A 16,698-nucleotide genomic window follows, 5' to 3' on the forward strand; every position below is an offset into this window, starting at 1 on the left:
GTCCCGACCGCCGTGGCTCCAGTTAGGGGATTTGTCGAGCGTTTTTTTTTCCCAGCCCTTATTTACAAGTCGACCCGTAAGCATTGAGAGAGAGGTGAATCTGTGGAACAAGACACGAGGGAGACTCAAATAACATCGATGGCACAACAATTTCACGTCACAAATCTGATGCTCTTCTTATTCCAGAAAGAGATTCAGCGTGACCCAATACATAATAAATCAAACATAGTTCAACAACAAACACAGGATACCTGCTGCATCCGACTGCAATATGCAATCCGACATAGACTAAGACAAACGTTTTTAGTAAGGGGATCAAAGTTCAAGATGTTGAATTAGATTAGAAGGTTCAGTAGGCGCGACCTTTGCAATGAAGCAATGTTTATGGACAAAATAGTTCAACCAAGTAAAGGCAAAGCTCAAAAATTAAATGCCTTCGGCCATCATTTATTATACCCAAATACGCTTTCTGTGGTCGCACAAGGAAATGGAGAACTGTGACATAAATCAAACACTTCAGAGAAGGTGCGTCTCGACCGCAACAGATAAACACTCGCATCTTCCCTTTCTGATCGTTCCACTTCCACTTTCGAGAACCTTTGTAGAGCAGAAATGAAGAACAACACGCATGTGTTAAAAAGGTAAATTATCCAGGTAAAATAATAGTGGAAGGTGGGTCTGAGCGATCCCACCCACTCAGTGATCCGGTGTTCGATAAAGCATTGGTAAGACAGCTAATGATCAAAAAGCAGAAAGAGGCTCTGATCATCTCCACCGTGTGCATTTCCTTTAATGGAGCTTTAATGGTTACTGGAAAATGTAACGTTACAGATTACCTTGACGCTCTACGTTACAATCAAGGCTAGACGTAGCATTAGTACTTGTACCTACAAGCACCGAGGCGACTACGGAACCTAAAAATATTTTTATTTTTCCAACCATTTGAATTTTAAAGCGACTGATTTCACGATTTGTGTTTCATCATTTTTTTATCCCCCCCCCCACCTCGAAAGAACACTAAAAACAGTGGAAAGCGGCGGCGGAGATTCAAAAGACGGTAGAATATGAGATAAAGTCGTTAAACGTTACCTTGATGCTCGCAGAGAGAGTCCGGGAGTCGCCGTTCGGTCGGACACCACGCGAGGAGTCAGCGGCTCGGGCTGTGAGGAGAAAAGCGTCTCGCTGTTGCCGTTTCCGGGTCGGTCGCTAAAACGTCACGACGTCGTCACGCAAAAGGGGCGTTCTTACTCCAATCCCGGAAGGGAAACCATTATCGCGTTTGCTACGTATGAAGATGGCCCCGCCCGGGTAGTCGGCCCCGTTATTGTTGTTTTTTCCATTTCTCCCGGATTACTATTGATCAATCCTATTTAAACGTCACTCAGCGGCTGTCAATTCATCACAAACACCGATTGAGAGAAAATAAAAAAAATACACACCTGGTTGTAATCTGGTGATTATAACCAGATTACAACCAGGTGTAACCAGGTTAGGCGATCCAGAGAGGAGCCTTTAAAATGCAGAAGATCAAGCAGAATCAGAATCATTTGTAACTTCACAGCAGTCTTTCCATTGTTGTTGATTAATAAAAAAATATATATGACATTTTTGTAGAACCAATTTTTGATATTTATGTTGTCAAATATTTAGCGAAAGGTCCTGGTTAACCAAAAGGACAGCTGTCACTAATTAAGCTTAATTAAACAGCACACCTGTCGTCAATGTACCCCGCGGGGAGCCTATAAATTCACTCTAGAAGTGAGCCAGGTCCTTTCAGAAGACGTCTCTAATCCCGGAACGCTCACAGTTAGCCTGCGGAATCATCAAAGCCAACTTTCCCGCCATGTCGAAGGAGAAGATCCACGTTAACGTGGTGGTTATCGGGCACGTCGACAGCGGCAAGTCGACCACCACCGGCCACCTCGTCTACAAATGCGGCGGGGTTGATCAGAGAAGACTTGAGAAGTTTGAGAAAGCCGCAACTCAGGTGAGAAATAAAAGCCGATACCGTGAAATAAAGCAAACGTTTTTAAAACCTGCTTTCTGACGCCTTTTGTCTGCAGATGGGGAAGAGTTCCTTCAAGTTTGCCTGGGTGTTGGACAAGCTGAAGGCCGAGCGGGAGCGTGGGATCACCATTGACATCTCGCTGCTGAAATTCAGCACTCAGAAGTACAGCATGACTTTGATCGACGCGCCGGGCCATCGCGACTTCATTAAAAACATGATAACCGGGACTTCCCAGGTGAGGCCCTTCAGAATGAGGCTTTATCCGGAGTGCGTCCCCCCCCCCTTCTCATCGTTCAACCGTGTCGTTTCAGGCTGACGTCGCCCTGCTGGTGGTCTCTGCAGCCAAAGGGGAGTACGAGGCCGGGGTGTCGAGGAGCGGTCAGACCAGGGAGCACGCGTTGCTGGCTTACACTCTGGGCGTCAAGCAGACCATAGTCTGTGTGAACAAGATGGACCTGACCGAACCGCCTTACAGCCAGAAACGCTTCGACGAGGTGATGCGAGGCGTGAGCGGCTTCCTCAAGAAGATCGGCTACGACGCCGCGACCGTCCCCTTCGTTCCCATTTCTGGCTGGACGGGGGAGAACATGATCGCAGCAACTCAGAAGGTAAACGATGATGATGATGATGATTTTTAAAGTCGCCCACCGAGAACCTGGAATTCTTCTCTTGACTCGGAGCATTTATTGCGCAGATGCCTTGGTTCCAAGGCTGGAAAACCAGACGCAGGGAAGGGAACGCGAGTGGGAGAACCCTGCTCGAGGTCCTGGACTCGGTTCAACCGCCGGCTCGCAACATCAACAAGCCCTTGAGGTTGCCTCTGCAGGACGTGTACAAAATCGGAGGTCAGACGCCGTTGCTTTGCCGTCTCATGTTTGGTTGCCCCCCCCCCCCCCCCCCCCCGGAGCTGGGACTAAGCAAGGAAATGCAGTACAGGTGTGTGGCAGACGCGCACCTGTACTCGTCGGCTGACGCCTTCTGGTCATCCTTCTCAGGAGTTGGGACCGTTCCAGTGGGCAAGATCGAAACGGGGGTCCTCAAACCTGGCATGACTCTGATGTTCTCCCCTGCCAAACTCACCGCTGAGGTGAAGTCCATCGAGATGCACCACCAGGGGCTGGAGGCGGCTCTGCCGGGACACAACGTCGGCTTCAACGTAAAGAACGTGTCCGTCAAGAATCTCCGGCGCGGGGATGTGGCCGGCAACGCCCAGCGAGATCCTCCGTCGGACGTCAGCAGCTTCGAAGCTCAGGTGGGGTGGGGTGGGGTGGGGTGGGGTGGGGGGGGGGGGGGGTCCAGTTGGCTTGAGGATTTAGACTTTGAACTTGTAGTTCTGACACCTTTGACCCAAATGTAGGTGATCATCCTGAACCACCCAGGGAGTATCAGAACGGGCTACTCTCCCGTCCTGGACTGCCACACCGCTCACGTGACCTGTCGCTTTGCTGAGCTGAGGGAAAAGCTGGACCGCCGCACCGGCAAGAAACTGGAGGACCATCCCCAGATTCTGAGGTCCGGAGACGCAGCGACGGTCAAGATGGTTCCCATCAAGCCCATGTGTGTGGAGAGTTTCTTCACGTACCCTCCCTTAGGTATGGTGCTGAAATCCATTATCTCACCCGGGTTGGCTTCTGCAATGCTCGACTGTGACCTTTTGCTCTCCCCCCCCCCCCCCCCCCCCCAGGGCGTTTTGCTGCAAGAGACCTGAAGCAGACGGTCGCCGTCGGCGTCATCAAGTCCGTGGAGAAGGACCACGGGTCCAAGTTTAGAGCCCAAGTGTCTAAATAATTTTGTTGTTACCGGTATTTCTGGTACGAGCAGTTTGAGAACAGTTAAGTTTAGTTTCCGCGCCAACTAATTTATGTTTAAAGCAATTGTTCCTGTGTTAAATCCAAAAGATGGAGAATCGGACTGCGATCTTGAGTTCAAATGTGAATAGTTGAATTTCAAAATAAATGTTCAGAACATATTAGAGGTTTTGTCTGTGCATTTTATTTTATTTTTAGTAAAACTACAGCTGTGTAAATGCAGGAGACGAAATTATAGTTTAGCATTCAAGTAAAATGTTGCGTGTCAAACTGGTGAATTATTTAGTTTATCCCTGGTTATATTTAACAGAGATGAGAAACGGTGCTTTCAGTTGGCCGCTTAAGACGCCATCTAATGGTAGAACTCCCACTGAGACAAACGGAACAACGTCAAAGATGCAATATAAAAAAGAGGCTCACTGCGTGGAAGTACAGCACTTTTAATGATACAATGGGTCGATGGGGTTTGTTCTTGAACAAGGGGGGGGGGGGAAACTGCAAGTCAGTGAGGATCAGGGTGAAAATACATCAGCTGCATCCAGCCGTTTACAAAGCCCACTTCTAAAATACATCTCAGGCAAACCTGGAAATGCACGGAATGATATATGATCCAAACTTTAAAAAAAAAAAAAAGAGTTCAAGCTCATGAGCGTTCGCAAGATCATCATGATCGCAGGTTAATGTCAAATCTTTAGCCATGTCGGAAAATCAAGTTATTGCTAAGATGTCCTCTTGAGCTTCTCGTACGTCGTCACTAATAGTGGCTTTAACTGCCGACAGGGTGACCTCGGCGTCGTCCTGCCTGGTGAGCAGTGGCTCTTCAAACCCTGAGGTGGGCCGTCTTTGAACGCAGCGCGCCATTCCAGTCATCGTTACACCATGCACAGCAATTTTAAGGACCGTGGAGATGGCATTGACTTCACACACAGAACACACACACACACAGTGTAACAAGGAGAAAATTAGTGACCTACAGTGAACCACAGGCTTCGATATTCCACCACACAGTAGCAGCAGGTTTTTTATACTGTAAAAACAACCATAATACGTGTACACACGAAAGCTAGCAAGAACAAAGGATCCTCGCATCTCGGAGCGGTCGGCGGGAGGTCCCGTTACGGTGGTAAACGTGGATGCAAGACACAAATAGTGGCGTGAAGTATTTCACATTCCATTTCTCATTTGTCCTTATTCCAGAAATAGAAGCCGGTAAAATTAGTACGGTTAGAATTAAAACTCGGGTAGAGAGAGAGAGAGAGAGAGCAATGGTACATGTTTTGTACAATAAACATGTATATACACGCACACAAATATATATATATATATATATGTACATACGTATATACACAGTAACAGCATAAACATAGACTTCAGGTAAGTGCTCGGGCTTTGAGAGTGGCCTGGTCGCAGCCGTGCTATACGGTTAAGATAATACCGGTAAGGGAGGGACACACACATTCTTTTGAGGGATACACACATTCTTTTGAGGGATACACACATTCTTTTGAGGGATACACACGTTCTTTTGTACAGCATGGATGAGCATCCACGGCTCGGTTAGCCTTCTTGGATTTCTTCTTCATTGTTTATTTCTTAACCACGCTTGTCGCGCGACAAGGGGCGTTACGATAGCTATTTACAGGACCTCCCGATTTAGAGACGGGCGCAGGCCCCCCCCCCCGGCTGTCAGTCACTCAGGACGTGCACGAAAGACATGGGGAACACGCCTTTTCTTTCCGGATCGCCTTCGATGTGGCCGATCTGGAAGAGAGGATTTGCAGTTAGCCAGTGTTTTTTTGTTTTTTTTTGCGAAGATGATTTTTTTTGCAGCGTGTAGCCGAGAGGCGTGACTCACCCACCACTCCTGGTCCTCTTCTCCTGTAACTATGATTACCTCTCCCTCGGCAAAAGTCAGCTCGTCGTCGTTATCCGCCTGGCAGTCGTAGATCGTCTTCACCCGGCGGGCTTTGCTCTTCCCCTGCAGAAGACACCAACAGATGAACTGGTATCAGTCAGGGAGACCAGAAACATGTTTTAAAAAGAGATCAGAGGGAGAACAACGCACAAACTGGGGCAGTGTTTCCCCAACCCTTTTTGAGCTCTCCTTCAACTGCTCCGAGTCTCTCTCTCTCTTTTTTAGTCTTCATTACAGTCACGCTTGAACAGCCCAGCTCACATGGAGAACGGCTGAAATAGCTCGATTTGCCAGAATGGTTGAACTCCTTTGCAACAGTCAAATGTCCAAAGGTAGATCAGCAAAGCTCAGCTTTAGACCACGATGTTGTCTCGGTTCAGCTATTTCCTCCTGCAAAGTCGCATCTTTTCCAGCTGCAGTTGAGCCGCACCGGGTTCCCGACCCAGAGTCTGCAGATGTTTACCTGTCGTCTCGAAGAAAATGTGCCTTTTTTTTCCAACCGAGGAATGATTTTAGTGAAAAATACACGATCCCCTAGTCTGACCCCTCACAAGTTCCCCCAAGGCCAAATAAATCGTGTTCGTACCGTGTTGATCTTCCTCGGAAGGGGCACCGGTGTCTCCGCAGTCCCGGGTGGGGTCCCGTTGGTGTCTTCAGCGGCCGGTTGGGAGGGGGAAGCCATATTGACTTGTAGGTTTGGCGATGGCGAGTCGAGTAGCTGAGGCTGAGGCTGAGGCTGCGGTGAAGTTTGAGGTGGCGGCGGAGGTTGCGTTTGAGGCCTTTGCGCCGTCTCTCCGGGAGGGTGCCTGGGAGCAGACTCGGCCATTCCAGGTTTGGGGGGGATGTCTGCGAGATGAGGCTTGGGGGGCAGGTCTTTGAGCTGGGGTTTAGGCGGGAGGTCTCCGAGCTGGGGTTTAGGCGGGAGGTCGGAGAGCTGCGGCTTCGGAGGAAGCTCCCCGGGTTTGGGAGGCAGCTCAGATGGCTGCGGTTTTGGGGGCAGGTCTCCCAGCTGAGGCCTGTCCGCCAGAGGAGTCTTCTGGGAGGCGTCGGTCGCAGGCGGCGACTTCTGGAAGACTTCTGGAGGGTGGCTGGACTTGTCCATCGACGGGTGGTGAATGGTGTCAATCTTCCGCAACGCCACTGGTGAGAGAGGCGACAGTCACGCACAAGAACCAAGTCCGAACCGACAAGCCTTCAAAACGAAGCCCGCTCAGAGACGGTACCTTTCTGAGGTAGCTTGGGAAGAACCCTCGGACCAAGCGTTGACTTCGTGTTGCTGGATGTAGTGCTGGGAAAAAGATTTTCCATAAAGAGATTCAAAGAAAAAAAATGGATTTCAAAATGAAAGAATTTCACTTTTCTTTTTTTTTTTTGGGGGGGGGTACCTTTGCTGCTGGAGAATTCCTTCAAACTTGTTAGAAATAGGAGACATCTTGTTGACAGGAGGAGGGGTGGAGTCGCTCCCTGGAACATCACCCATGACGACAGGTTACTCATCGGCGGAACCGACATCGGCAGAAATGTGGGAATAACAACATGCCGTAATGGTAAAATAAAAACAATGAGGGGGGGGGGGCGTGGTCTGGCTGAGCTTTCCATGCGCCCGTGTCGTGTGGAAGCTAAAGTTAGCACGGCCTTTTATCATGGTATGAGTGATGCAGAATATACACACGACAACAAAGACGACAAAGGATAAAAGTGTGGATGAACAGTAAAATCATCGCCGTCGTAGAGTGCAGGTAAGATGAGGTGCGCTTGATTTGATCTTCCTTTGTTTTACAGGAGCCGTTTGTTGTCTCATAAAGTTTGAGCTGAAATGACCGAATCAACAGGAAACTAATCAGCCGCTGTTTAGATCATTTATTGTTTTAGTCGTTTGTCAAATCCCCCCCCCCCCCTCCCCCAAAAATAATCTCACTTCTAGTTTTTTCCAGTGAGATGATTTGCTGTCTTTCCTTATCTTATACATAACGGTAAACTGATAAAGCTATAAATCTGTGAAATAAATATTAGTAGCTAATAATAATAATACTATATAGTTGATTTATAATACTTCTTAAGACCAAATAATTACTATTTTCAACCCTACCAATACTTCTAATCATCTAAACATGAAAATTAAATGTTAAAATTTGAAAAGAATTAGCTTCCTTTAAATCGTTCCATGCTGCATCTGTAAAAACGTTTTCACCGCCCTGCAGGTTTGGACGATCCTAATAATGTTCAATCTCCAGGCTGGAGTCGCGCCGGAGTGAAACCGGTTCATACTGTTCACACGTGTGCTTTGTTTCTCACCCCCGGATAAGCCCCCTTTACTGTGTGGACTGTGAGAGAGCGGGCTGGGTGGGTCGGACAGGGTGCGTTTGTGTCCAGGAGGTGGGGGCGGAGGCCTCTTCTTGGACAGGGTGGAGCTGCCTCCTGGTGTGAGTGTAGAAGGAGGGCCAGATGGGGGAGGAGCTGGAGGAGCGATACACAAAACACATGAGGTGATGGATCCCCCCCGCTGGAAAAAAGTATTCCTGTTCACCCGCCCCCCGGAGAAGGTAGAGGAAAGGATAACAGAGAGGAGGAGGAGGAGGAAAGTATGAAGAAAGGAGTTTACTGGACATGAGGAGACGCAGAGATGCAAAATATGGAATGGGACTTGGGCATATTTTTGTTTTGTGCTTGTGTCTACTATCTGAAGGAAGCAGCCAATAGAGAGCTCAGCCAGAGAGGGATCAGTTTACAGCTCAAACGCTGGTGGGACGCAGATAAAAAGAATTTAAGGTGGGCAAGAAGTAAAAAAAAAGGTTCTAACGTTCAGTGGAGAGAACCCACCAGCAGAACCTGAGCTGTAAGGAAGAAACAATGTGTGTGTGTGGAGAACGTAAAAAGCAGGATATTCACTGATGTATGGTCGGGTGCCAGCCAGGGTGGCGTAGTGCGAATGAGAGCCGAGGAATGCCAAGAGTGGAGCTGAAAGGGATCGAGAAAGAAAAGGAGAGAGAGAGAAAAGAGAGCGAGGTGAGGAGTGTGGGAGAGGATCTACAGTAGGTCAGTCTTAAACGCAGCGGCTGCTCCCACACGCTGCGAAATAAAGGATGACGTCTCCTCAGTGGCAGGGAAAACAAAAAGAAGTAAAACAGAGCGAGTTAAATTCATATAAATAAGGAAAGGAAGAGGGACGATGGCGTTAATGCTGGTCCAGGGGAAGAGATGCGGCGCTAATCTGCAGCGCGTTCATTTATTTCTAACTCATCCATCGTAGTTTATAATCTCATTTTTGTTGCACGACTGAAACATGAAAACTTGTTTCCAGTCATTTTACCGAGCCAAACGTGGGAGGGCTAAACGGTCTATTTGCTGCTTGCTTTTGGAACGTAATTCCTTGCCTGTTTTTTCCGCCTCCTCTCTCTCTCTCTCTCTCTCTAGCTTGCTTTACTTACAATAGTTAAAGCAATGGTCGGATGGAGAGATTGAAACCTCTTGTTGCAGCAAACGGGAGATTTTAAACACGCCCTTTACGATGCCTTGTTGAGATGGATGTTTCGCAGTGGAAGCTTTTTTGGCAAAGGCGCACACTAAGGAAACTCTGATTGTTTTAAAGCCCCCTCCGTAGAGGGAGGGGAGTTATTTTTAACTCTGAATACTGCAGCGACAGCATGCCGACGGCGCCGCTCGGCTCGATTGTGTCAAGGCTAATGAAGAAATGCTCGTTCAAGCTTCCCTTCGGAGCTCCTGACGAAGCTCCGCTGCCCTCCGCGCGCCTGTTTTCCAAATGGTTTACTGTGTAAGCAATCTAAGAGACACCTGCTTCCTGCCTTCTGATCTGGTTAGAGTGCATTCCAGTGCCGGGGGGGGGCTTAGATGTGCCAGAAAACTGATAACGAAGCGTTTCCCTGCACCTCATCGCGTCCTGGTTACAGTCAAACATTTACAGACACAATAATGAAGAACGTCCCTACAGCCATCCGACATGTTAAAGCACACAGGGCCACCTTGAGACGGTTTCCCCGCAGGCGGACATTTTCAGGAAGCATTTGCGTAGCGCGATCATTGTTTAGACGCTAGAGATGGTTAAGCTGCTGGGAATTTGCCTTTGCCCTGGTTCCTGGGTGGCAGCGGCGGGCCGTCGCCCACGGGGGAGGAGCTGAGGTCGGTGGAGGCGCTGTACATCTGGTTGGTGAAGGCGCTGTAGGACAGACGCTGCTGCCTGTCCCTCTGGGTGATGAAGCCCGGCAGGGAGAGCTTGTCGTGGGGGGAGAGGCTGGAGGAGTGGCAGAAGCTCTGAGGCCTGGGGGTCCGGTCCTTTTTGATGGGACTGGGCTGCGGACGGAGAGGAAAACAGCTGAGACGTCCTGATGTCACTCCGAGTGAACCCATCTGCCTCCGACCCGCCCGATACATGTTTTTAAGCGTTGAAGCTTATGCTCATTTGTTTTTGACATTCCATTCGTTTTCTTTGGTATTAATTTCCGGCGGACGACGTCTAAAAAGGGAAAGGAACGCTGCTAGTTTCAGCAGCAGGTGTTGAAAACCTCACTGCACCCAGGGAGGGGGGGGGGGTCTGTTCGAACCTTATCATCGAGGTCGTCGTCGCTCTCGTCCATCTCCTCCAGTCTGAGGCTCCACTCGTACTCCACGTGGATGTGAGGGTTGAACTTCCCCTCTGCAGCCTGCACCAGCTTCACACACACATTAAAAACACACAACAGTCAGGTACACACACGCGACCATTAAAGATCGTCTCTGTAGAACTGCACGCCAGCAGCAAGGTAAAGGAGCTACAGTTTATTAAAGTTACCAAAAAAAAGGGGGGGGGGGGTTGAAATGAAATGTTGCAATATATTTTCTAATTTGACTTGAAATTTTAAATGTTTTTTTTCCCTGTCTGCTCACATTAGGATTAAAGATGAGCATGTATTTCCGCTCTTCTGCTGTTGCCTGAGGCTTCAAACACAACCCTTGACTGCCATCTAGTGTCCTGACCAATCAGCCCTGTTATCGGTTAACACACACACACACACTCACACTTTTTTGTTCCTTTGTTCCCTTGGCTTTTCGCATGTGCAGGGATTCAGTGATATTTCAGATCGTTAAAGAAATCCCCCGTGGCGTCCAAGTTAACCAGCTGGACGTTCCTGTACTTACAGCTTCCTCACACTGAGGGTTCCTCAGTCGCCTGGCAACATCCAGCGCCGTTTCTCCGTTCTGATTGGCTGAAAGGAGCGAGGAGGGGTGGGGGGTAAGCTAACAGTTAGAGTGCGATATGCGCGGAACAGAAGACTTTAACGAAAGCCACCGACGCGTGACTCACTGATATCGGTGGCTGGCTTCCCCCTCAGGAGCAGCTTGAGGCACTCGGGCTTCTCGTACATGCAGCAGTAATGCAAGGCGGTGTTCCCCCACTCCGTCTGCTTATCCAGATTACCGCTGAAAGAAAGACACGGGGTCACGGGGGTCACACGCCTGCTGATGTTCTCATCGACCTGCAGCTTCTGGTTATCAGGGTTTTGTCATTTCCCAGGATTTTTATACGAGTATAAAAGGGAAGGAAAAGGATTTTGTTTAAATCCAGCAATGTGTTTTCCATTCAAAAATATATATACTAGTCAAAGTAAAAGGAATATTTTATATGAGGGATGAACGCAACACAGTGTGAGCGCCGCCATTAATTAACGCGACGGCGTGGAGGCCGTGTGCAGTCGGAGCAGCGGCGGGTAAACAATTGAAAAGAGGGGAATAAATTAAGGCAGAGAAGAAAAGCGCTTGACCCATTTCTGTTTCCCTTGTGGGAATGCGGGTTGTTTCGGCCCTAAGCATTCCTCCGTACTTCAACTTTCCCTCCAGGCACGGTCGGAGAGACTCAAAGGCAGACCGCACAGACCAAATTTCAATTTGAATGTTTCCTGCAAAAACTGCTGTCGACTGCATCAGATTCCTGCAGAGCTCCGCAGCCACAGCCAAAGACAAACCCAACAGACACGACACGCGTAATTCTGGTTTTAAGGTTGAAAAGGCCTCTTAAAAAAAGGTACCTGTTCTGCACCAGGAAGTCCACCAAGTGCAGCGAGGTCTGGTCAGCGGTCCGTACGGAGTAGTGCAGTGCTGTTTCTCCACCTTCCTGCAGGGGGCGGACAAACACACACAAAAAAAAGACACGGTGAGACAATCTCGGGCAGCATCCATTCTGTATTTGCTGCCTCTCTGTGTCTCTTTGAGCGTTTAAAAAAAAAAAAGGCGCAGTAAACAAAATGGCTCCTAAAAAAAGAATGTTTCTGCAGAGATTTGTGCATTCAGGCAGAATTCCTCTGTCTCTGTGAATTGAGGACAAATCTTTAGCTGGCAACATTTGATATTTACATCAAAGATGAATTATTCTAACTGCATGTTAAGTGGCATTTTGGCACCTACGGGGGTAAATCCCTGTCCCGCCATCTGCCTCTGGGAGGGGGGACGTCTGCTCCCCCCCCCGCCTATACTTCTTGTCTTTTTTCTTATTAGAGAACCACCGTGCCAGTGTTGACCCATTTATGTCAGATTAAGTCTGATCGGGCGTTGTTTATCGCACACCATCTTGTTATGGAAGTTAATTTGTGCCAAAACCAAAAAAGAAAAAGAACCCCCCCCAAAAAAAGGCGGGGAAAACAGAAAGAAGGCTAAACCAGGGAACATAAAGCAGAGACATGGATCATGTTGCCACACATGTCGTCATCCGACGCTGGTGCAGGCGGGCTGGACATCCCCACTCACCTGTCCAACCTCCGGGAGCGGCTCCATCAGCTCCACCCCCTCTGCATAGACCTGAACCAGGGCCAGCAGGTCCCTGGTCTGGACGGCCTCGAACAGCTCGATGGTCTTAGCCGCCGCGGACGTGCACGTCTTCCTGGCGTACTTGTGGTCCACGTATTTGGCGTTGATGAACTCCTTCCTCACCGTCCTGCGGGACAAGAAGAGGGACTCAGCGGAGAGCAAATACAGATTTCAGACGGCGTTCATTTTCTCGGAGAGGACTCACATGTCGCTGGACGGAGTGGGCTTTGGTGACGGGGAAGAAAGGTTGCCCTCCATGATGTCATTAAAACTACTGTTCCCTACGTTCTTGGCCAGCTGGAGGAGGAATAGGAAAATCAACGTCCTAAATCTCTGCTGTTTGACAGACCGCATGTCTGTGATTCCAGTATTGATTCGCTGGGCAGATCCTGTGCGGCTTACCAAGAGCTCTGAGGTTCCGAGCTTGTCCAGCTCCATGGACTGGATGCGGGAGATGTGAACCCCCATCTCTCTGTGGATGCCAGAGCACTCGATGCAGGTCAGGATCCCCAGGTTGGTGGACAGCCATTTAGGATCTATAAATAAACAGTCGGTGTGGGTGTGAACGGAGGGATGGCGTATAAAGCACCAGAATAAAGCCTTCCACAGTTATTCCTCAACTGCCAGGCCGTAATTACCCGACCGACCCCATTTACTGTCCGATCGCTTCTGTTAATCTCTTCAAAATCAGATGGATGAAACAGAAACGTCACATTTCCATCACAACGTCCAAGTCCGGCTGCCGTTTCTGCTGGGAGCGGAGAGAATTAGTCGTCTGAACCACCGACTTGTGTTTAACTTTCTCCGCACGTGAACATCGTGGACCATTTAGCAGTGAAACCAAACACAACCGCTCTGGATATATTTTGCTTTTAAGACAAATGGAGAAGGAGACGAAGGAGGAGAGGAGGCCGATTGTTGAAATTCCATCCCGATGCAAAGAGCTGCGCTTGCACGACAACGTTAGGATGAAATCCAACAAAAATCTCCATCCTTAGAGACCTTTTAAATAACGAGGGTGCTTAAATCAAAGCTCACTCTTCGACTACATGTAGTCATCTTATCTATAAATCAATAACAGATGACTGGAGGACTGTCATCACTTTTTACATCACCCTGAGGAGTCTGATTGCATAAGCTACAGCTAACAGCTCGGGTGGGATGACCTCACGCGGGGGGGGGTTATGAAGCTTGGGCGTGTTGATGGTGAGCTCATGGTTGCTGTCCTGTCTGCGTCTGATGCACGAATCCTGGGCAGCGCCGGTGGAAATGTGATAGCCGAGCCCAAAAACCCGATGAGTCGTACGCAGAAACAGGCAGAAAGGGCGGCGGCGCACGCATACTTTCACATGTGATGAACAGATGGAAGCTGCTCATGTTGAGCACGAGTTGATGCACGGTGACCTCCGTAGCTGCTGCAGGCTGAAGCTGCTTAGCCGTGTCTAATAGGAGGAGAGTAGGAAAAGAGACTCCTCTTTCTGCTCAGGCCACAGGGAACAACGTTTTTCTTTTTTTTTTTAAAGGTCATCATAACAGCCATTCAACTGCGACGTTAATTTAATGCGTCGAGGACAAGGAAACCCTTTCAGAGCGAGGCCTTTCATCTTTCACGACTGAATGAGGGGGAAAACAACGGGACTCAAAGCAGATCCGCTCCGGATCCACATCTGGAGCACGAGTTACTGCCCCTGAAACCAAACACGAGAGACGACACGGCAACCAAAAACTGACCTCCTCCCTCTGAAAATTGCAGCGGCCAACCAGAGAGCGTGTCACTTATGTAACGACGTGATGTAACGCTTCTCAAAGCAGAGAAAAGCCTTTTTTTTTCTCGCCCCCCCCCCCGTCTGAACGCTGAGTCTTCCGTTTCCTAATGCGGGAGAGGATCAGGTTGCATCCTGAATCCTAACAGCGCTGCTGCTGCTGCATGGACACGCCCACACCTTTACTTATGGATGAAGCCTGAGGGTCGACGCTGGACACACACACTTACACACACACACACACATATACGCTACACACCTGCAGCGCCGCAGTCGCAGCAGATTTCGTTGCCCGGCATCCGCAGCACGTCCTCTATGATGGCCTTGGTCAGGTCCTCTAAACCGTCCTCGCTACCGGTGCTCTGCTCGCCTCGAAACGCCATGTTCAACGATTCCTCCTTGCTGTTGGTCAGGACCGAGATCCAGCTGCTCACGGGAACACATCGACAGCATTGTTAGGAAAAATGAGCCTTTTTTTTATAGATATAAAAGTGTGTTTTTTAAAGTGTAAAACATAAATTCGCAACAAGATCTAAAACATCTGAGCTAATAATGACACATCTACGACTACGAATGTTTTGAATGTTTCAAATCTCAAGTCAAACGCCGATTAGAATTCCTTAAAGCTCCGGGAGTTGTTCAGTCATTCATTTTCAAATGACACTAAACTGAGGTCCTGAGATGAAGGGAATATTTGTAGTTTTTTCCCGAAACTTCACTTTAAAAATGAATTGATTATTTTCGGGAACACTTCTATAAATAACTTTTAAAAAAATGCAGCTGTGAAAGACCTCATTACTTTATACAACTGGCATGCAAGGACACCTGCCTGTATGCTTCATCCCACACGTATAAGGTATTATTAGACGGCAAAAACTAAGCAATGAACGATAGCCGCACTAAAGAGAAAGGAAAAACCTCCTCTAGTAACGGCTGGCGCTGAAGAAACGGGATCACTGTCATCCTCTTTGTTGTACCGGAAGATTTATCTACTTTGCAAAAGGTAAACCCCCCCCAAACACACACACTGGGGGTCATTAGCCTGACGTCAGCACGGCCATTGTCAGTCAGCCTTGTCTGTGCAGGAAGCGGCCAGACAGAGAGCAACACTCAAGAACAAGAACACAACGTGCACAAATGCTAATCCTAAGCATGTGTGCGTTGATTTATTTCATGCATTAAATCATGCTTCTGGCGTGACTGCATGGATCAGGAGTACTAAATATTTCATGGAAAATCCCAAGAAGATGCTTGCGGCTCCGAGCGCGTGACGGCAGGGGAAGCGGCAACGAGGAATGCCGAGCTGCATCCGGAACGTGAACGTGGAGACAGAGGCCTCAAGCGACACCTGATCTGTTTTTTAGTGCCATCGTAAAACAAAACTAAGCAGAAGTTGTTGGGGTTGCTTTTCTTTTTTTACTCACATGACAAACTCTTGTTCATCCTCAGCCTGGAAATGATATGTCCGATTATCTGCAGAACAGAAACACAGATGTTAAGTGGGAAGACGGCCTTTTCTTTTCTCCCGGACAGCCGAGCAGCTGAGAGATACTTATTTAATACAAAATGGCATGCGATTTTAATAAGAGACAGGGACCTACATTAAAAAAGTTATTTTACAAATCCTACCACTACCTTATTTTCCTGATTACAAGCAACACATTTTTTAATTTTATTGAATGAAGATCGCACACTGCGGTGGCTATTTAAAGAATTGGACCGGCCACTGATGAGCCGCACCCTGAACTCTAATTGAAAACCTGCGGGATCATTAGAATGAAGAAGTCCAGCAGCGTGAACATCCTCCTCAGGCCCAGCAGCAACTCCAGTGAGCCGCCATTCCACAGGATGGAATCTGGAGTTGTGCCAGTCCTTTGACTTGGAGGATTCCCGCTGTCACCAGCAGCGCTACGGTGCAGCGCCCTCGCGTGAAACCTACGAGAAATGAGATCGAAGCACTTCCTGTCCTCGGCGCTGGGCTTCACTTGGCAGGTGAGCAGGTTGAGTTTCACTGGCTGCCTGTTGGACTGCGAGCACAAAAAAACAGACAGAGGATCGGCATCATCTTATAGGAAAAAAAAAACACAATCGATCTCAGGGGATCTGAGTATTCACAAAATGAAAGCTACAGAAACGGGTTGAACTCGGGATCCCTCTCAAAAGACTTAAAGGCAAAGAGGCCGCGATGACCCTCGGAGCTCGACTGGCTTGTTGGAAACCCGCCAAGTCAACCGCAGTCACCTAGAGTTCAACTAGAGAGCAGAGAGCACGGACCGGGTGAAAGATTCTGTTCCTGCGTCCCTCAACAGGACAAACAGGAAACGCATCCGAGGCAGAAACGACGCTGCCGCGTTTGAACTCGCAGCTGCATCACGCCCTGAAACTATAAAGCGCAGCCTAGCGTGTGCG

General features: G+C 48.7%; 2 protein-coding genes across 2 annotated transcripts in view; one reads left to right on the forward strand and one right to left on the reverse strand.

The window, feature by feature from the left end:
* The first annotated feature begins 1,843 nt into the window (after window positions 1-1,843).
* On the forward strand, window positions 1,844-3,796 carry eef1a1l3 (eukaryotic translation elongation factor 1 alpha 1, like 3). Its single transcript, XM_068747929.1, has 7 exons — window positions 1,844-1,987; window positions 2,064-2,243; window positions 2,320-2,616; window positions 2,703-2,853; window positions 3,004-3,260; window positions 3,366-3,600; window positions 3,693-3,796. Exons 1-7 carry the CDS (start codon window positions 1,844-1,846, stop codon window positions 3,794-3,796), a joined length of 1,368 nt encoding a protein of 455 aa, XP_068604030.1.
* Window positions 3,797-5,441: 1,645 nt separating this feature from the next.
* Window positions 5,442-16,698, reverse strand: part of asap1b (ArfGAP with SH3 domain, ankyrin repeat and PH domain 1b) — a 22,515-nt gene continuing 11,258 nt past the window's right edge. Inside the window, 18 exon segments of the mRNA XM_068748267.1 lie at window positions 5,442-5,577; window positions 5,672-5,794; window positions 6,318-6,871; window positions 6,955-7,019; window positions 7,117-7,195; window positions 8,027-8,188; window positions 8,621-8,689; window positions 9,811-10,039; window positions 10,291-10,398; window positions 10,865-10,932; window positions 11,031-11,146; window positions 11,752-11,837; window positions 12,467-12,653; window positions 12,732-12,823; window positions 12,929-13,062; window positions 14,549-14,715; window positions 15,714-15,762; window positions 16,229-16,316. Coding sequence (XP_068604368.1) covers window positions 5,503-5,577; window positions 5,672-5,794; window positions 6,318-6,871; window positions 6,955-7,019; window positions 7,117-7,195; window positions 8,027-8,188; window positions 8,621-8,689; window positions 9,811-10,039; window positions 10,291-10,398; window positions 10,865-10,932; window positions 11,031-11,146; window positions 11,752-11,837; window positions 12,467-12,653; window positions 12,732-12,823; window positions 12,929-13,062; window positions 14,549-14,715; window positions 15,714-15,762; window positions 16,229-16,316 — 2,451 coding nt within the window. The 3' untranslated portion in view covers window positions 5,442-5,502.

The sequence above is a fragment of the Brachionichthys hirsutus genome, chromosome 14, assembly GCF_040956055.1.
Source record: "Brachionichthys hirsutus isolate HB-005 chromosome 14, CSIRO-AGI_Bhir_v1, whole genome shotgun sequence".
Taxonomy (NCBI): Eukaryota; Metazoa; Chordata; class Actinopteri; order Lophiiformes; family Brachionichthyidae; genus Brachionichthys; species Brachionichthys hirsutus.